The sequence below is a fragment of the Natator depressus genome, chromosome 4 (assembly GCF_965152275.1).
Source record: "Natator depressus isolate rNatDep1 chromosome 4, rNatDep2.hap1, whole genome shotgun sequence".
NCBI lineage: Eukaryota > Metazoa > Chordata > Testudines > Cheloniidae > Natator > Natator depressus.
Window position 1 is genome coordinate 56,503,195 of NC_134237.1, and position 21,731 is coordinate 56,524,925.

Genomic DNA, 21,731 nt, shown 5'->3' on the forward strand with positions numbered 1-21,731 from the left:
TATAAAATATGCAGTGCATTCTGTTAAACTAAACTCTCAAAAAAGGTGTTCAAAACCCCCCCCTCACCCCCCAAAACAGGACACCTTAGTAATTCCCGATCAAACAATGCATAAATATTAAAAAGCATGACAAACTTAGAAGATAGTCACAGTTAGCTACCTTACAGTAGGAGCAGGAATGCCCAAAAGGAAATCAATAGCAAAACTCTCATTCATTTCAGAAAGAGCAGGGTCCAGCCATTTTTTGCAAAAGTTAAAAAAAAAATAAAACTTCATTGCATAACAATGCTATAGAAGCAGAAACTTAGTAAGACAAAAAGATTCTCTAGCATTTGTTTCAGTTGTTTTTAATTCAGTGTCTATAAAAGGGGCATAGTGAGGTCCTATCAGTATCCTGCTGAAATGCAGTCAAGCCAGGCAAGAAGAGTTTTGATTTTTGTCTACTCAAAGTTCAGCTCTGGGATTCAAACACAGCTGAAAGCAGGACAGACAGAAGAATCAGCACAGACAGAAGTTCCTGTTTGCTCTTCCAGCACCAAACGCCATTCAGTTTCTAAAAGCCCTCTCTGTCTCCTCCCCATGCCTCTGAAGTGAGGAAAGATAGAACCACCCCCTGATTCCCCATCCCCCATTTTCAGTGAGACAGAGGCCATGGTGGCCCCCTAGAGGGGCACATAAGACTGCCATGGTTCTCCATCCCTCATCTGTGAGGGGGGGATAGAAGAACCTCTGGTACTTCCATGGGGAGAATCATTTGAGAATGGAGCATTCCCACTCCCTGGAGTATAGCGAGAGAGATCTTGTTGCCAAACCACCTGCCTACAACTCATGCTGGTCACAGGATAAAGGTGAGTGCTGATGCTGGTATGTGACATTGTGATAGTTGATATGTAGGGTGGAAGCAGAGTTGCCTCTGGGCAGGCGTGTGGTCATACAGGCATTGGGGCAGCTAAGAGCAAATGGATATTTTGGTCAGAGAGGGTGGAAAGACAAGGATTGTGGGGAAAAGCAATGTCACCAACTCACAATTTTATCATGAGATGCACAATAGTTGATGATTTTTGTTTTTAAAGTTTCTCATGTTGCATCAGGAAGGAGATGGAGAACAGTCAGGGAAAAGGCGGAACAGAAGGGAGTCTGAGGGTATGATAGGAAATAGGAATGGCAGAGAAGGAGAATGTGAATGGTAGGAAACTAACTGTGAGGGGAAAGGAAGGGAAGTATGGGAAGAAGTGAATGCTTGGGACAGCCAGGAACATGAAGGGTAGAGCACAAAGGGGGAGACAATAATTACAAGGAGGAAGGATGGAGAAGAACAGATGGTGCACATACCAGGTAAGTAACTGGATTTCCCTTCTGAGCAGTGAAGTGGGGGAAGTGTGCATTTAAAGTTTCATTTTGAATCTGATATAACCACACATCAAATGAGGAGGAGGGCTTCTCATTAAATTCTCAAAAATCAAAGGTAGATTTTAAAAAGGTGAAACTTATTTTTTAAAAATCTTGCAACTGGAGGGTCTGAATAACAATTTTTAAATATATGCAGAGGTAATGCCAGAAGAGGAAAAGAAGTTGTGTGGTAACGGCTGAAGTGCCTATATCAAATTTTTCCATTGGGGGACTATTTAAAAATAGTTATGTTTCTGTATGTAAACAAACAAGTCTTGTTTAGAAGTCAGAATGTAAACTTGTGGAATGATGGGGAAAAAATTTACCAAAACGTTCAAAAGTTAAATCACAAATTTGCTATTTTTAGGGCCATAAAACATCTTGATCTGTGGTCAACCCCCACTGACCATAACAAGAGTTTTAGATGTGAATCTAGGAGAGCAAAGTTTTCTCCATAGAGCTTTTGCAGTCCATCCATTAATTCTGATCAGTTTTTGTTCAAACATTCCAACTCAAGGAAAAAATACTCTAGTATCTAATTAAATATTTTTGAAAAATTACTTTAAAAGTACTAATCTATTTCCCCATGTTAAGTATCCTCACACCTTCTTGTCAACTGTCTAAATGGGCCATCTTGATCATCACTACAAAAGATTTTTTCTCCTGCTGATAATAGTTCATAATTAATTAGCCTCTTACAGTTTGTATGGCAACTTCCACCTTCTCTATATGTATATGTCATATAGCCTTAATTTGTTTCACCAAAACCTAAAATTTATAGTATTTTTCCTGAAGCAAAAGATGTAGTACAGTACTTTATAGACCTACAGATTTAGAGAGACAGTGAACAGTTAACACATTCTAATGTAATTGAAGAAGCTTAATTCACAGTTTAAGAAATCAGGGCTGTCAAGCAATTAAAAAACTTAATCACAATTAATCGCACTGTTAATAGAATACCATTTATTTAAATATTTTTGGATGTTTTCTACATTTTCAAATATATTGATTACAACACAAAGTACAAAGTGTACAGTGCTCACTGTATATGGATTCTTGATTACAAATATTTGCACTGCAAAAATAAAATAGTATTTTTCAATTCACCTCATACAAGTACTGTAGTGCAATCGCTTTATCATGAAAGTTAAACTTACAAATGTAGAATTATGTACAAAAAATGACTGCGGTCAAAAACAAAACAATGTAAAACTTTAGAGCCCATGAGTCCACTCAGTCCTACTTCTTCTTCAGCCAGTCACTCAGAAAAACAAGTTTGTTTACATTTGCAGGAGATAATGCTGCCTCTTCTTGTTTACAATGTCACCTGAAAGTGAACACAGGCATTCTCATGGCACTGTTGCAGCCGGTGTCCAAAGATATTTACTTGCCAGATGTGCTAAAAATTTATATGTCCCTTCATCTTCAGTCACCATTCCAGAAGACATGCATCCATGCTGATTATGGGTTCTGCTCGATAACAATCCAAAGCAGTGCAGACCGACGCATGTTCACTTTCATCATCTGAGTCAGATACCACCAGCAGAAGGCTGATGTTCTTTTTTGATGGTTCAGGTTCTGTAGTTTCCGCATCGGAGTGTTGCTCTTTTAAGACTTCTGAAAGCATGCTCCACATCTTGTCCCAATCAGATTTTGGAAGGTACTTCAGATTCTTAAACCTTGGGTTGACTGCTATAGCTATCTTTAGAAATCTCACACAGGTACTTTCTTTGCATTTTGTCATATCTGCAGTGAAAGTGTTCTTAAAACAAACAACATCTGCTGGGTCATCATTCGAGACTGCTAGAATATGAAATACATGGCAAAATGCAGGTAAAAAAGAGCAGGAGACATACTATTCTCCCCCAAGGAGTTCCGTCAAAATTTAATTAACACATTTAACGAGCATCATCAGCATGGAAGCATCACCTCTGGAATGGTGGCTGAAGCACGAAAGAGCGTGCGAATGTTTAGCATATCTAGCATGTAAATAACTCACACTGCCGGCTACAAAAGTGCCCTGCAAATGCCTGTTCTCACTTTCAGATGACGTAAATAAGAAGCCAGCAGCATTATCTCCCGTAAACATAAACTAACTTGTCTGACTTAGCGATTGGCTGAATAAGAAGTAGGACTGAGTGGACTTGTAGGCTCTAAAGTTTCACATTGTTTTGGGGGTTTTTTAGTGTAGTTATGTAACAACAACAACAACATCATCTACGTTTGTAAGTTAAATGTTCAAGATAAGGAGATTGCATTATGGTACTTGTACGAGGGGAATTGAAAAATACTATTTCTTCTGTTTATCTTTTTTATAGTGCAAATATTTGTAATATAAAGTGAGCACTGTATACTTTGTATTTTGTGTTGTAATTTAAAATCAACATATTTGAAAACAGGAAAACATCCAAAAGCTAGGTAACAAATTTCAATTTGTATTCTATTAACAGTGCAATTAAAACCGCAATTAATCATGATTCATTTTTTTAATCCCGATTAATTTGAGTTAATAGCATGAGTTAACTGCGATTAAATCGACAGTCCTAAAAAGATATAAAACTCAATTGCAAGTTAGTCTTTTGTGACCTTTGGAACTTCTGTTGTAATATAACTCAATAAAGAAACAGTATCTTGCAAAAATATATAACCAAAGAAACAGTGGGGTTTATCTCAATTTAAACTGAGATATTTTAGTTTATAAAAATGTTCTGAGAATCACAGGAAGAACATTTTTATAAACTACATTTATCTTTTTACTATATGATTTCCTTTTTAATTCCTACAATACATTTTTCAAGAAGTACTCAAAAACAAACTTATACTGTATTCTTTAATAAAACACCCTCCTATTACTTGTTAAATGTTTTAGTAAACCCTCAGTTGCAAGAAATAACTAGGCCAGAACTACCATTCAAAAGTAAGTTTGTAACCTTATTTGAAAACTTTGTCAAAGTTAATGCCTGTATTTCAAAGATGTCTCATAGATAATAGGAACTTCCTGAGCTATAGTCCAATCCTGTGCTTTATGGAGCAAGTCATACTGTTCCCACCTAGGCCATAGAGGCTCCAGTCACAGCAAAACCAGTGCAGCTCCACTGCAACAAGGAGCAGGATTTGGTGATGACTGAAAAGGGGTGCCCTTCCCCTCCCTTTTGCAGCACGATAAGCTAACCATGAGGCAAATGACGCAGTGTTTTAGTAAGGGCGCATTTAAACACCTCCAGTAACAATGCTTAAGTTACTACCATTGATAAATTATGCAGAACTGAATTACTCTTTGATTCCTCTCTTAACACACTGCTGGTCAGCGTTGCTGTAACAAGGGATGCCACATTTCCACCTTGGAGGCACACGCATCTCAAATAAGTAATTCATGTACATACTACTCTGTAATGCAACTGCCAGATGTGAGTGAGGCATATAGAATTAACATTAAATAAACTTCACAACTGAAAGTGGTTTTTGTTTGTTTTTTATATGTCTGCTTTGAATGTCCCCTCTATTCTATCAATGTATTACTTTCACCACCCTTGTCTACCCACATCATAATGTATATTTACCAGATGAGAGAGTTAAGTCTCTATGTGCAGCTTTAATGTTTGCATTTTCCAACTTCAGTGCTTGTCCTATCAACCTTAACATTCTGTTAAAATATTTTCCCCAAACGAATTTTTATTTCAATCAGCCTTACATCAATTCTAGCTTTTACTATTATGATAAGAGCTATAGTGCTTATGGTAGTTTACAATAAAATATATCTTTAAGAAGCATTCCTTACAAAATATAGATACTAAACCCAACAGTAATCTATGTAAAGCACTTAAGTATTTAAATCCAACCCTATAGAGCACATGCTTGACTTCCATTAAAGTTAAATGCTTTGCTGAACCCGGATGGTTTACTGACTCTAGGCCTCCCACCCTACTCCCACTGTAGACTATTTCAGTACTGCCTGAGTAAAGGCTTTGCAATGTTAGTCTCACTATTGCAATAAACGTACCGATATGCAAATATCTTTATAACAGTCAAATGTCCAATAATCGAACCACATTTACAGTGCATATATAAAGCTGTAATGGTTTTCATACAGGACATTTCAGAAATCACAGTTTTCCAATCCTTATTAAAATTATGAACTAATTTGTATTTTCAGTAGAATTTTGCTAATTCAGATTTCTTTAACCTGCATATTTTAGAATCTGCACACAAAAAATTGGTGCCATCTTCTCACTTCTCAGCAAAGATTTAATAGCAGACTTCTGTAATGAGGTCTTATATTACTGAAAGTACATGACGAGATTGTATAATACTATGCTATTTTCATATTAAATTAACCAAATAAATTTGTGTTGCAGTATCCTAGTTTTCTGTGTGTTCTTTCAGTTACTCACTAATTTACAAAATTCAGTAATTAGGGAAAATTGTCAAGCTTCCACTGTGTTTCCATATCCCATGACCTTTCTGACCTCCAGATTTTCATAAAAGACAAAAACATTACTAAAAACCGTAAAAGAGACAATGTTGTGGATACACAGATTTAAACACACAGCTCTCTAGGGCACAAACATCCATGTTACATATTTTGCTCCATGTGGACCTTTCACTGAATTTTTTGGATGCAGCATCCAACAGAAATTATCTTGCATTAATATTTTTTTCCATTGAAAATTAAGCCTCAAAAGCCAAATTTTCAGAGGATCTTGTAAATGTTGTGCTATGTATTTACAAAATCTGAATTTGTGAGCACAAAAAGCCCCCAAACAACTGAGGAAACAAAAATAGTGGGCCACTGGACACATAAATGCACATAGGTACAGCTGAGGAACGCTTTGAAAATTTGGCCTCAAATATTCATATGGTCCTGTAATTTTCATTTACTCTCTTATTGAGGGAAATTTAAAAAAAACAAAACAAAACAGAATTTACTGTTTTAGCAAGACTACACCAAAAATTATTAGAAAAATAATTTATAAATAAGCTATAAAGATAATGGATCATTTAAAAAATGTAAGCAAGCTTAAAACTTTTACATTAAGAATCATTACTTAGCCCTGGTCTACACTGGGGTGTGGGAAATCGATCCAAGTTACGCAACTTCAGCTACGTGAATAATGTAGCTGAAGTCAACGTACTTAGATCGACTTACCGTGGTGTCTCCACCGCTGCTGCTCCCCCATCAACTCTGCCTGCGCCTCTTGCGGTGCTGGAGTACAGGAGAGCGCTCAGGGATCGATTTATCGTGTCTGAACTAGACGCGATAAATCGATCCCCGCTGGATTGATCGCTGCCCACTGATCCAGCAGGTAGTGAAGACCTACCCTTAGTGACAAACTTTTCATACTAATACTTGTGGGAAGCTAAGGTGGGGAAAAATCCTGCCAAGTTTGGAGAACATTTTAGCAGCTTGGCACTTTTCTATAAAGTCTTCTAGTACGAGGTTCTCAACCTTTTTCTTTCTGAGCCCTCCTCCCTGCCCCCCAATCATGATATAAAAACTTACTCCTGAGGGCATTCTGCACCAAAAAAGTAAAAATTTTGTGCCAAAAAATTAAAAATTCTGCACACAATATTTTAAAATTTTACAAATTTTATTTGTCAAATAAACGTGGAGGCTCCAGCATGGCATTCGGGAGCACAGGCCACTGGCTCCACAGAGGTGGGAGATCACCGTGCAGCTCTCCGCCAGAACACCGACTCAGTGGTTATGCTGCACCCAACCCAGACACAGCGCAAGGACCAGACCTGCCCCAGAAACACACCAGGGCGCTGCCCCTCCATGCCAGGTGCACCAGGTGTGGGCAGGCGGGCTCAGCAAGGCAGGATCCAAGTGGGCTTAGTATGGGGGGTGGGATCTACATGTGGGTTGAGAAGGTTCTGTGTGGGGCAATCTGGGTGTGGGGGGATCTGGATACACAGGGGCTTTTTGGGGGGGGGGGAGGGGATTCTTGGTGCTACGGTAATGGGAGTCTGCATGGATGTCCAGGTGAAGGTAGTTGGGGCTCAGTGGGGGGGAGGGTGTCTGGGGATGACAGAGCTCAGCAGGCGGCCTAGGTATGGGGGCCTCAGTGGGGGGTTAGATTCTGGGGGAGTGGGGCGGGGATCTAGGTGCAGCTGCTTGGGGCTCGGTGGGGTGGGGATCCAGGTGTGGGTGGCTCATTGGGTGATCCAGGTGCAGGGAGAGTGAGGCTCACTGGGGAGGAGGGGGGTGAGGCTCGGTAGGAGGGACTGGGTATGAGGGGGTCTGGATGCACAGGAGTTGGGCAGAGGGGGGGGAGCAGCTCCCTATACAGGGATCCCTCCTCCTACAGCTGAGGAGAGATGGGTGCAGGAAGCGGGGGGGGGGGGGGCGCGGAGGGAGGGAGAGTTTGCAGAGATTCCTACAGCTGGGTGAGTCTGACCTGGCCCCAGATGCCGTGCAGAGGAAGAGGCAGTCCTATCCTCCCCACCCTAGCCAGGACTACCAGCCGGGTCTTCCCCAGTCCCGCCCCCTGCCCCACAGTGATTTACCTCTCTGCCAACTGCCCTGGGCACCCAAAACATACTGCTGTGGAGGGTCACATGACTGCTCTTGTGGCTTCCCTTTGCTTCCCCATCAGAAAGTCATTTTTCTGAAGGGATGCAAAGAAATCTGTGGGGGACACGAAATCTGAGCATGTTAGTTAATCTGTTAGTGGTAAACCTATAGAAATATTGGTTGCTTGTTTGCACCAAGAGGACTAAGAAAAAAAATAAAATAAAATGAGAGCATATTTGTGTCAGGTGTTCTGGTAAGTTGCTGGGAAAAGGCACATTTGATGAAAAAAGCCTCAGCGCCAGACTTTTCAGTTTTACTGTTGTTTCAAGCAACCATGACATGTTCCTTAACCATTTTGAAAGTGACACAGCTGTCATGATCATGGGACTTAGAACTGCATTTTGCCTCAGATGAGCAATCACTTTTAAAAAAATAAATCTTATTTTCCATTCTGAGTGCACATTTCTCACAATGAAGTCATACAACTAAACGTAAGTGATTGCTATTTACTTTAACATTTCTTAGAGATACCATTCCTTTTGAAAAAATATATTTAAATGTGTGATGCACAAACATTTTATGCAAGTAATTTTTTTTTTTTTTTTTAAAAGAAAAAGACATGCTGTACACACCAGCATAAAATTCAAAAGAAAATGTATTTTTGCATGGGAAAACCACTTCTTTCCTCATATTAAGTACTAGTTCTACAAATAAACCCTTATTGACTAAACATCAAAAGAGCAACAATTATGAAAGACAAAATAAATGAGGAGAAAAGGGAAATGTTCCGGATGATGGTTTGTACTGGGTATAATCAGCATGGTGGCAAGAATCTGTCATGTCTGGATAATGTTTATTAGATCTGGTTAGCAAGAACAATTGACTTGTGATACCTATTAAACTGGGGTTTTCATTCTCATTAACGGTCTCAAGATTAATGATCAAAACCTAAATTTAACTCTGCTCCATGCCCAGCCATCCTATGCCTTTACCATGTAAGGCAGCTGTAAGTTAGAGGGCATCTTAGCGTTCATTATATGTGTGCTGAAGAGAAATGGCATGAGGTTCTCCCCTCTCCTCCCATTAATAGGGTGGACAGGGACTGAGAAAGAGTTAAGGTTGTGAATTGAGACTTAATATTGAGATATTCCTAAAATAGTTCCTAAAATGCGACATCTTATATAAAAAAGTTTTTCTGCACTTACATTTTGACATCTGAACAGATCTCTTTCTGCACTAAAGAGATTAGTTTCTCTGTGGCAAATAGATTCCTATCTCCATGAAACACCACACACAATATTAGCAAAGAGACAAAAGTTCTTATGTTTTGAATTTTTCCTTCAAAAACAATCCTAAGTAACAAATACTAAGAAAAACAACAATACATTTTAAGTAAAAAATGCAAGCCATTTCTGAATTAAAAAACTATCTAAGAGAATCTACTCTACTTTCAAAATGAGCTATGACATTTACTAAATCTATAATGTGAAAATGACCTCTGAAATTTCTTTCAAACTTCATACAAAGAATAAAATCTTCTCCATCCTAAGAACAATTTTTTTTCCAGGTCAGATTGTTTCCCTTAAAAAAAATTATAGAAAGGGGGTTTGTAAAGAAGGCTTATGATGGAACCACGATTGCACCTGTAATTATAGAGCCATTCCAAACAGCTAAAAAGTAGTAGTATTGTTTTAACACCACAATAGGGTTATGCTGTGAACATGAAAATATATGCTCCCACTCTGAAATATACAACAGATGGGTGGACGCTATGCCTAGGGAAAGCCCCACATCTTCAGTGTGGCTCTGCATAGATGCAGCAGTATATGTACATGTTAAAAATTTCAGGATCTGGGTCATATACATAGTAAGGACGACAATGACACCCATACCAAACATGCATCAAGAGTTTGGATTTCAGTCTGAGGGCACTGATTATTTACCTATTGGTCTAAATAGAGGCAAATAAGTGGATAGAGCTATCCTGGACTAGCGTGACAGGCAGATCACAAGACATTCTTACCAGTCTTGTAGAAACAAATTGTCAATTAACATTTCATATGTCCCTACAGAGCAGTTTAGGCATTTAATTGTTGGTGAACATGCTCATAACAATAAATGTATAAAATATCACAAAGTGAAACATACAAAAAAAAGTCATTGTAACTTATGAGCATGCGCAACCCTTACTCCTGATGAGTAGCACTTAGCCATGAGAGTACTTGCATGAGTGTCACTAGGACTACTTACAGAAGTAATGACCTCCCCCCCCTTTAAATATTTCACTAATCCTCTAATTAACTTTATTCTAGGATACAGAAAACTATAGTTTAAACTTAAATGTGCGGGACTGCAGTATACCCAAGTTTTGTATTTGGGGTGGAATATACACTTTTCTAGTTGAGACAGATACCAAAAAAAATTTGTATTATGTCAGCAGAATATGTGCTTTATGGAATAGCCAAAGCAAACATGAAATATGGCTTGGAAAATGATAGGGTAGATGAAGAATGACTGGATTGGTGTTTATTTACATGTTTATTAGGCTTGGGGAAGAACATTTTCATATTTCTTTAATTCTGTCTTTTGCCCCATAGGCTTCATGTAGGCAGATTTCCATCCTTCTTTCAGTCACAAGTAGTATATTCTAGTTTGCTTTTCTTAATTAGAACATTCTTTATTTTTCAGATTTTTAACAATTGTATAAATAAAATATATTTTTCTGTGATTTTCCCCCCCCATGAAGGAAAAGATAGATGTTGCATTCCCAAAAGGTAGTGAAACTACTTATCAGAGCAAGGTACCTGGGGTGGGAAAACCTGAGTTCTGTCCCCAACTCTTCAACTGACTACTCTGCACAATCTTCAGCAAATTATTCTGGCTGCATCTACACTGTCAAAAACTGGACATTTGATTCACCAAAAAAGAGTCCACCAGTGCAGCTCTCCTGGCAGTAGTAACAGTGCAAGCTGTAATGTAGACAGGGCTCAGGTGTGCTCTGAGCAAGGTTAGATAGATAACACAATGAAAATGCTTAAGTCCTGTTTACAGTACAATTTCCACCATCACTATCATCAGTATAGCTGCACCAGTGCTTAATTATAGTTCTCATCATTACCTCTGTAGAGTAGGCCTTCAAAATCTCTATTCCCAGTGTCCCCACTTATAAAATAGGCACAATAATACCCATTGTTATGAAATTCACTGAGACCCCAGGTTGAAGAACTTTACATTAGTGCAAAGTATTACTACTACTCACTTGTGGTGTTCCTACAAAACTATGCTAAATGCATACTATCAACAATTCTAAAGTCAATTATTTGCACTTACTTGCAGGCTTCTTTTATACCTTCTCTATTCTAAATACCCTAAATACCCACACCATCGCATCTGAAGTATATGGATATGCCATTTGTTAATAAAGCATGGCTACTTATGATTCAGAAAAGTAGTATACAATTCAAATGATATTGGCGTATTTCACTTCACCAGAAGTGAGGAAATCAGATTGTAGTTGTTTCAGATGTGTCAAGTCTTTAAAGCCCTCCTCAGTTTAGGAGACATTTCTCTGTCTGTGTAAACCACAATGTTCATACAATTACAATTCAGAAATAACATGTTTGCCACAGATCCTCACGCTTAGTTTTTAAATTTAGTCAATTAAAGACAGATACAAGTTCATAACACAAAACTTAAAGTCCCTAATGTACCATTTCCATTTTGTTTATTTCCTTCTGACCATCACCAACAGTACAAAGCATTAAAGCAACAACTAAGAAAGAATAGCCAGTATATGGCACATGAAAGTAATGGCAACAAGCTCCATTATTAAAAATACTTATCATGGTAGAAGCTCAAAAATACTAAGTAGCACTATCACATCAAATGATAATATATTTTGTATTTAAATATTGAATATGAAACATGCAGGTTGTTCTTATTAAAACCAGAATCAAAAAGCTAGCAAGGTTAATGGAGAAACTGACTAATAAATCTTTGAAATGCACCTAGAAAAGAAATATGTATGCAGCTTTAGAAATTAAAAAGAAAATATAAAGCCTAAATTGTGCAAAAAAATAATGAAAGAGTCATATTTATTTAGACACTGGATAGTATGAAAACAAAACAAAACAAAACAGGATTTCAGTTTGCTCACCTTGACACATTTTCTGGAATGTATTCTAAAACTGGATACCCATCATGTCTTCTGGATGCTAAGTCAGTATGTGATTTCCATGTCTCAACTAGTGTACTGACTGGAGGAAATGAGCTCACATGCTGAAAAGTCTGCTCTCTAGCAACAGGTCGTGATAAAGATATTGTGCCTTGAGCTCCAATCCTGTAGTGAAATGATTGTCCACCTGAATTCACACCAACAATGGCAGAGGATGGCATACTGTTCTCTTGATAATAGCTGCCATCATCAGGCTCCTGTTTAATACCCACAGGTAGGCCTGGATTTGGAAACACACTACCTTCACAATTGCCATCAAATGATGAAACAGGTGGTCCTAAAATCCCAGAAAGAGAATAATAGTCTTTGTCATCCATAAATGAAAAATATGAACCATCCATAAATGGAAATGGATTTACTGCTTGATTCCCTTTAAAAGAGGCACCAGAACAAGAATGTTTAGCGGATTCCTGTTTTACTGGTACAGAAAATGGGGAATCAGAGTTGATTTTACTGTTTTCTCCAATACATGAACTACTGAATTCTCCATCTGGGTCAGGCTTTATAAACTGAACAAGATTCATCTGACCAGCTACACAATTGTTTGAGATGGCATTCTCCATTTTAGGAAATGTGATTTCTTGAGTACCTCTCTCTTTTGTTTCTGGACTAGGAATAGTATCTTGGCCTGTGCTAGGTCCAGCAGGTGTGCCAGAAGTAGGGAAGCTTAGGGCATTGTTTACTGGGCTACAGATAGAAGATCCCACAGTGCTAACAGCTGGACTAGAAAGACTGGACCTATTATTTGTATTGGAAGGGCTGGCAATAGAGCACCTTGAGTTCATGTTTGCAGGACTGGACACAGAGGATCTCATAGTGATATTATTAGGACTTGATACTGGAGATTTCACACTGCAGTGACTAGGAGGGCTTGAAATTGGCGATTTCATGCTACTTATAGGACTAGAAAGAGGAGATCCCACATTACTAACATGTGCAGGACTGTGCAATCTAGAGCTCCGGTTTTCAATGTTAGGTGAGCATGACAAAGGAGTTCCCTGGCTGACTGGGCTGTGCACTGGAAAATGTACAAAATTAGTAGAAGTAGTTGAGGATACACAGTTAATGCCAGCTGGGCTACAAACTGAAGGAGTCATGTTCTGAGGACTACTGCCAGAAGGAGTTCTCTCAGGACACATTATAGGGCTTTTGACAATAGTGCGCATTAGACCACCATTCGTAGAACTTCCAGAGTCTGATATCAAAGATATCAAGGGCCTATTTGCGCTGTTTAAGGGAGAGGCACAATGGCCATTTTCCTTGTAGAACTTTACCAGCTGCTCAACATTTTGATAAGTCTTCCCAGGACTTATGCTCCCTTGTTGATTTTGCTGATCGTAGGTATAATCAGCATCTCGTATGGAATCCATGTATAAACCCATAGATTCAGCTACAGTTGTTGAAAGTTCCTTTGAGTCTGACTCACTCTTGATGTCAGAGTTTAAAATACCAGGCTGATTATTATCTTGCTGCAGGCTAGGGAGTAGTTCAGGTTTTTCTTTGCTGTTTCCTTGAGCACTGCTGTTTGGAAAAGCACCAGATACACAGCTTACGTTTACAATCTCCATATAGTTACTCTCATCAGTCCGTTCTCCAGCACCTGAAGAAGAATACTTCACAGACTGAGAAACTTGACCCCACCGTTTCTCCATGTCTAAGCCTTCTGGGTAACTGTAGTATCCTTCTGTCTCCATAACTAGGAAAAAAAATACAAAAAAGTAAAATTCATAAATGATAGGCTTTTTATGATTCCATATTACAATTCAGAGATGTTAAGAAATCTAAGATAACATCACATGATAAAAGTATTTTCTATATATAATCTAATATCATAAATGCGGTTTTAAAACAGCAACCATAGATGCTGATTAGCCATAACATAGCCATGCAGACCAATAGGAGGTGTACAGATCACCTCCTGCCTATGCAATTACTTTAGAGGACTATTAAACCTTACCTCTGGGAGCTGAGGGAAACAAAGGCTGCACAGCCAATGCTTCCTCCAGAGAACAAATGAGTAAAGAGTGGGAGGAGAGGGACAGGCAGTGAATGGACCCATGATTCCACACTCCCCTCTATGCCAGCCAGCCCAGGTAGAAAATGAGCTGTACCGTGAAAAAAGGCTGTAAGTAAAATACTCCTCACCTAGCATAGCCGCTTACTCGCTGCTGTGCATAAAAACATACAAATTTAGTCTTAGATTATTTTGAAAAATCTAAGAGACTTTACTGAATTAAATGTTAGTTCAATGACTATATTAGTGATTTTAAAAGTTATGCACAAAATGAAGCGTAAATGCTTATAAACCTTACAGTACACAAACAATCTTTTTTTTAGTTTGATCAATATATTGAGTGTTCAGTATTCAATTTGAATGTCTAAACTATTTAAAAACTGTAACACTTTTTTCTTCCCAATTTTTTAAAAAGTTTGTAGTCAACCTAAACAAAAGAATTTGAAAGCAGGATTTATGCTTTTTGCTTAAAAATATAGTACTGACCCTGAATTTCTTCTTTTTTCAGCCAAAAGCATCTTTGCAGACACAGGGAGCGGTACTGCATCACCACTAAATCCTATCCCCAGCTTGTTCCTTCATTAAGGCCTGCCTGGTCATGTCCCTGCATACAATGTCCCACCATCTAGTCAGTCATCAGCTTCTAGGTTGGACTGACTGTGGTGGTGTTTGCATTATTTTCTTTGGCATCTTATGAGTTTGTCTTCTGCAGTGTCCCCACCAATGTAATCTTTTTCAAATTGCAGCCAATCCTCCTCTCCTTCTAATTTCTTTATTTGTCTTAAAATCATTGGACTTTACACCTGCCACCTTTGGAAGAACTCTCATCTGTAATGCCTTCAGATGTCTACTTAATTGAATCAGCTGCTTCCAGACCAGAGAGTAATACTGTTTGGAAGGAAACATTATGGAAAGTAGCAAAATCATATGAAGTTTCAGATAAGATAATTACAATTATAAAAGCTATGTACGAGGACTCCTGCAGTGCCATAAGAATCATTGAAAAAGCAAGCAACCGGTTCAAGTCAAAGTTTGGTGTAAGGCAAGGGGGCATGGAATCACGATCGCTTTTCATCATGTTCTTAAACTGGACATTAAGAAAGGAAGACAAGTTGGAGACCGTGACATTGGATGATCTTGAGTTAAGCTCCTTAGTTTATGCAGATGACATCATACAACTAGCACACGTTTGAATGAATGGTTAGACTCCTTGCTACCTAGGAAAACTGATGTAGTCCGTTTGAATATATAATAAATGCCAAGACGACGACATGCATCTTGGAAAAGGGACAATACATAAAGTGTTGAAATGCAGCTGCAGTGAAGTCACAGAACAGGTAGAAACTTATGTGTACCTATCAGTGTTGACATTCTGTCAACAATGAGGTTAAAAGCAGACAGCTGTGCCTTAGTCACAAGTGCTGCACAAAAATTTACAAAATTATGGACCAATAAAAGCACTATGTTTGGTATCAAATTGAATTCCTTGCACAACCAAAATTTTGATTGTCTTCAATAAACCAGTGTCCTACATGTCAAACAGTATTCATATAGGTTAAAATTTTCAAACATAAATGCCTAAAGTTAAACACGTACACCAATATTTAGACTCCAAAAGAAACATATTTAAAACATGTTGAGCACCCCCCAATACTCACTGAAACCAAATGAAGCCATGAGTATTCAGCATTTCTAAAAATGAGAACACTCATTTAGAGGCATTAATATGGATTTAGAGTGAATTTTAATCCTGTGCAGAGGCCCAGCAGAATCTTGTGCACTGCTTATGTCCCATTTAAGCCACAGAACTTAAGTCATGCATAGATACCACTGCACAGGGGTAAATTTCATCTTTTGTGCCTAATGCTTAGGCACTAACTTTTCAAGCTTAACAAATCAAAGCCTATAGCAGTTTAAGTGGCAAATTCCCTGATCCAGCAGCTATAGGAAGAGGTCCATTCTTTGAAAGATACATTTTGGGAGGGTAAAAAGCTTGGAAAGATTTATATATAGCCTGTTATAAGCTAAGTCTAGAAGTATCAGTAAAAACACGTGACAAACAGGTTCCTTGGTGGTGCTGATTATTGCCACTAATAAGTGTTGCAGTGGGTACTAATGCTAAGAAGTCTATGGGCTCAGGTTTTGGTTTTTGTTTTTTAAAAGCAAAAATTGATAAAAGAATCCATTGACTTTCATGTATGCACATCGTATCTCTACCTGATGTACTGTACAGACATTTATTTTTACAAATCTCTAAAAAGTTTTAGCCCAGGGTCTAATTCACAACTGCTGACAATGGAGGGAGGGACTGTATTTATATTGGAAATTATACTTTTATGCATTTGCGATTTTATAAATATTTATATTATGAAGAAACCTGTTCCCCGAACCTCAAAAATGTACTTGAACATTAACACTTGTGACCTAAGTGTTTCACCACCGAACAGAACAACAAATGTAGTCTTTGCAGTCCAAATCTCCAGACAATCAGGCATAAAACCCATTTCTCTGCAACGGTCAAATAAAAATAAAAATTACATGGTACCTGGAATCCCTGTACTGGGAAGGTCACCTAGGTATAAGAAAATCAGAACTAAATCCAGTTTTTTGAATTCTAATATCTAAATCTGTGACTAACTTGGAAATATGTTTGGTTTTTTGCTGTTATTTGAGTTTTCTTTAAATATCATTAATCTGTGTGCCACTTTGATGACCTAGATGTAATACTGCTCAGGAGATCCAGGTTTTAGCCTCAGACCTGAATGTCCCAAGTCAGTGAAGTACCAATTACAAATGAAAGCAGATTGAGAAGGACTGGACTAAACAGACTGCTGCAAATCTTAAATGCAAAGTTAAGGACATTGGACCATATTCTTTATCAATTACTCCCAGGCAATCACAGTTACTTCAGCAGCACTGCACAGGGTAACAGAGCAGAAAATGGCTCACATTCTCTTTCTTTTGCAGAATTCCCATTAATGGTAAAGGGTGTTTCACATGCAAAACAAGGGTAGTATATGCCCCTTTAAGAGGAAAAAAAAGTAGTGGATATAATTATTTTTCCATTTGTCCTAAGACATGGAGCATTACATGGGATTTTGTGCGTGCATGCACACAGGGTGGGAGTGTAGCATGTTCCTAGTTGCTGAATTGTTTTAAAATCTCTACTTATAATTTTTCTATTTTTTATTTCTTTAAGTTATTTAATTTTTTTTATTTAAGATTAAATTCAATCCATGTTTTCAAAATATTTTATTTACCTATTTGCATTCAGGATTAAAAGTGAAATTTTGCTCTGAAAAAAACAGAACTATGTCATATAAAACAGACAGCCATTGTCTTTCATCTAATTCTTATTTGCCTGGCCATGTGTGTTAATTATCAAAGATATCTTTGCTTAATTTAGAATTTTCTCCCTTAATACCCATCACCTCCTCTCACTTATCCTACAGTGATAGAATGCTTAATTTATGATTTCTTAATTATTTTCAAGACAGCATTCTGTGATGGCCAACGCAGACTTAAGACTTCAGAATAGGATCACAAAGCTAGAGAAAGCTCTTATTACACAAATATGAATAATTACCAAGATAGTAAATGGAGCATGGAAAGTTATAAGTAATCTTTATGTTTTAATGTTCTCTTTTTCGCACATCCCGCTCCCCTCCCTTCCCTTCCCCCCTACTAAACAGTCTAGCTTTATTTTTTCCATGGGAAAATTAGATATTCTGTACTGGCTTATAAAATATAGGCACAGTTAGCTAAATTTGAGAGACTATAATTCTAATTTAGAGTATGAAAATGATTAGACTACAATACACAAATGGATTTGTACAGTACATCTGAATAAAAGGCCAAGAATGGAACAAAAGGAATAGTCTCTTTGACTAACCTTACAAAACAAAATGATGCCAGAAAAATCAAGGAAACATTGAGGATGTTTGTCATTGAAACCAAATAACAATGAAACGTAGCTAACTAATTGATTACTTACTATATATATGAAACCACTTATTACAGAGGGATGAACATTAAAACAGATCACTGCATTTAGTCAGTTTGACTTCCACCTAGATTTAAGACAGCTGGTTTTATATTGGAAGTTGTTGAAACTTACTGACCTATTCCTGACAACAAACAATTACAAATCTGATCTGTGGATTTACTTTTTAAAATGCAACAAACAAAACTTTGGGGGGGGGGGGGAAGAAGGGGAGACTCTCTCTTGGTGTGGGAAAGCCTGGGTACAAGACACACTTGTAAATGTCCATATGCATTCCAAACACAAAGAGCCTAACCTCAAATCATAAAATAATAAAAACATGCAGCATCTCCTGCTCTAAAAAGGGACATCTGAAGACCCATCTCCCCTTACAAAAACAAAACAACGCACAAAGCCCTACCTCCTTTGCAAAGTGGATACAACGACACAGCCATAAGAGGACAAGAACTGCCAGTGCTTCCCCCGGACACCTGCGCTGTCTGTCTCTACCTGTTGCTACAGTCCGCATTTCCATTAAAGTGTAACCCACCTAAATCCAACATCCAGGCCAGAAAATGCGGATGGTTTCACATTAGAACAAGAAATAATTATTCGCCAGCAGGTAAATCCTCTGGCTTCCCTCTTAACCTGAAGTTCGCTACTGCGCCCAATGACACTGAGCAGGGCAGAAGAAGAAGAAAAAAGGTGCCAAGTCCTTTTAAAAACATGTCACATGCTCAGATAAAGTTCAAGTTAATATCCCACCCTTCGGTTGCCTCCACTGGCGGAGGGAAAGAAAAGAGACGCGCTATTGGGCTCCGGCGGGTTTCTCATTGGTCGAAAGCCGTTTCAGTCAGCGGGCGGGCGACATGACTGATACAAAGTTGCTGCGACACAGGCTGGAAAATGTATCTCTCCTTAAAGCCACAGAAGCTGGTTAAGAGAGCGCAGAGCCTGGGACAGAACTACCTCTCCTAATGCAACATGCAGCCCTCCAAACATCCCTCTAGTCCAGTTCCCCAGCCGGAGTGGAGTCAGGACAGTGGCCAGCTGCTAGCGACTGAAGGAGTTAAACACACCTCATTACAAACTAACGAGGGAAATACTTTTTAAAAGTGCCTTTAAATGAATCCAGGAGGAGGGAGGCCCCCTCCAAACGGAGTCTTGGCGGGGCTGTGATGGAGAGCGTGCCCTCCCCGCTGGGATTTCTGTCCATTTCACTCCCCACCCCTTTGTTTGAATGCAGGGGTGGGGGTGGTTCCTCTCCTCAGGTAGGACTAGAGACTAGGGTCTATAAAAAGGGAGCCTTTGTCCCCGCCCACCGCAGTCTCCCGGAGACAAAGTTAACTCCACCTGTGCCAAGGTGAGCAGCTTCGCTGGCCAGGGAGCAAATTTGGAAGGACGCAGCCTTTTCCTTTCTGTGCTTACAGTCATCGCCTCTTACCAGTGCAGCAAGACTATCACGTTTCCATTTCAATTTCCGTGTTTAAACAATGCATGAATATGCATGTTATCGATGCGGTAATGATTTAAAACAGAGAAACTCACTAAGGTTCAAGGACTTGTCCTTTGCTTGCCTCTGGGTTTCATTTTATTGCGCCTGGTGTAGTCTTTTGTAAATGCTGCGCACAGATTTTCTCTCTTTCCTCCTTTTCAAGTGAGGGTAAATGATAAATGGGGGGCAATAAAACTGTTTCAAAATTCGAGACGCTGTCTGGAGCCCGAAGCCTTTAATTTCACCCTCCTTGTGTGCTTGTTTCCAAAGTTTATAAATATTTTTAAAAGAAGAGAATACAATGTAAACTTTAAAAAAATGATACACTCCTCAGGAGTTCTATACCAATATCCTTTAACCCGGGGCTTAAAAATCAGCAATAATGACGGGCACTCCTAAACATCAATCAATGAAAATGTATGTTTCCCCTTCTCCAGATTTTGACACCAGCAGCAATGGTGTAGAGAGCCTCTCTTTCTCGCCAGCTAAAACCTGACACAGACACCCACCCACCCCTTCTTGATCCCATTTCTCTCCATTTAATTCCCAGACAAGAATACACTCCCTCACGCCCCGACCAAATCCCATAAAATTAGAGGTACCCTGGGAAAAAAGGGGGGAACCTGCAGAAGAATCGTGCAATAAAAGCGGTTTAAGAGTAGACAAATATATTTAAATATTCCGTGGAATTTATGGTTTTAGAAAGCTGGGGATTACATGTTTTATCACACGGGCGCAGTAAGATATTTACCTTTAGGATTTTTATTTAAAGTCACGTGCCTTCCATGTTTTAATATTCTTCCAAAAATTGATCTCCACTTCCAGACCCCGCAGTAGACATGGGCCGAGGAATGAGACAGGCTCCCAGACCCAGCAGAGCTACCCAGAGACACAACTGCTAATGAGTTATTATTTAAGCAATGAACATGGGGGTTTTTAAACATAAGTTTTAGCTGATATGAATAGGATCGATTTTGACCTGGACACACAATCTGGTAAAATCTCTGTAGACACAGTTATTAGTTCTCCCCTCTCAACACATTGCCCTCCAAACTAACATATCTGGTCCTTGCTTTTTTGCTCTATTGCTTTCCCCATAAAGAAACCTCTCTACCCGCCCTTTCCCCCAGGACTCTGTGCAAGTGATTTGACTGCACTCACCTTTTCTAGGACATGGTGGGGCGGTGGAGGAGGCAAGACCCCCGGCTACTGCCAACAAGCCATCCAACAAGCAGCAATCGCAAGAATTAGGAGGAAACGATGATGAAGATGCGACTGAAAATGCTCGAGGTGGTTTTAGTTATATCCTGGAAGAAGGGGGCTGTAACACTCACACACAAACCCCAGCGGCAGCAGTTCCTCTCTGACTCCAGCTCCACGGGAGGCTGCAGCACTGTAACAGTGGAGCTGGAAACAGTGAAGTCCACCCGGATCAGCTCCTCTCTGCTCTTGGTGACAGCTCCCACCATAGAGAGTTAGATGGGGGGGCGGGTTCCCCCTTGTGTCACACCCTCATCCGCTGCTGGAGGGGGGAGTAGGATCCAGCAGCATGGAAAGAGAAAGAGCCACCCTGAAAAAACTTGTCATTCCAGGTAAAACTCCCAGCGACGCCACCCAGGAAGAGGGAGGCTAGAGTGACACGGGTGTAAACTTTTTCCTCCCTTTTATGTTGACAAGCCCTCTGTGCTTCCCCTCCTGCGTCCGTCCTCCTTCACCTTCCTTCTCCTCCTGGCGCTGCTCCGCACTCCCGGTTTGGCTTCCCCGTGTTTTTCTCACGCACAGGAGGCTGCAGCTGGCTCTTGTTCCTGGTTTGTGGAGCTGCTGGAGGAGAGGGAGGGAGGAAGGAAGGAGGGAGGCAGGCCAGGGTGGCGGTGGGGGGAGGAGTATCGCTCCCTCCCTTCTCCCCAGGCGGAGCGTGTCTCTCGGCTCTGACAGCAGCAGTCTGAAGCGCTGGAGCCCACCCCCGCCCTCCCCGCGGCGGCGGCGGCGGCGGCGGGAGGAGCAGCGAGCGCCGCAAGGACTCAGAGTCGCCCTGCTCTGGCTGGCCGTACCGCGCGTTCGCCCAGATACCTAGCGGGGCTGAGGGAGGCGAGCGGAGCAGGC

The 21,731-nt window shown here is 39.7% G+C and overlaps 1 protein-coding gene across 2 annotated transcripts in view; it reads right to left on the reverse strand.

Annotated features, from left to right (window-relative positions):
• The window catches only part of NR3C2 (nuclear receptor subfamily 3 group C member 2), a 261,892-nt gene extending 240,365 nt beyond the window's left edge, over positions 1-21,527 (reverse strand). The window contains exons 1-2 of one of the 2 annotated variants that reach the window (XM_074950972.1): positions 20,790-21,527; positions 12,060-13,833 (exon numbers count right to left, since the gene is read on the reverse strand). In XM_074950972.1, coding sequence (XP_074807073.1) covers positions 12,060-13,831 — 1,772 coding nt within the window. In that variant the 5' untranslated portion in view covers positions 13,832-13,833; positions 20,790-21,527. Of the gene's footprint in view, positions 1-12,059; positions 13,834-18,554; positions 18,791-20,789 lie in introns of those variants that run through there. The other variant, XM_074950971.1, reaches the window with a different exon arrangement.
• Positions 21,528-21,731: the final 204 nt, after the last annotated feature.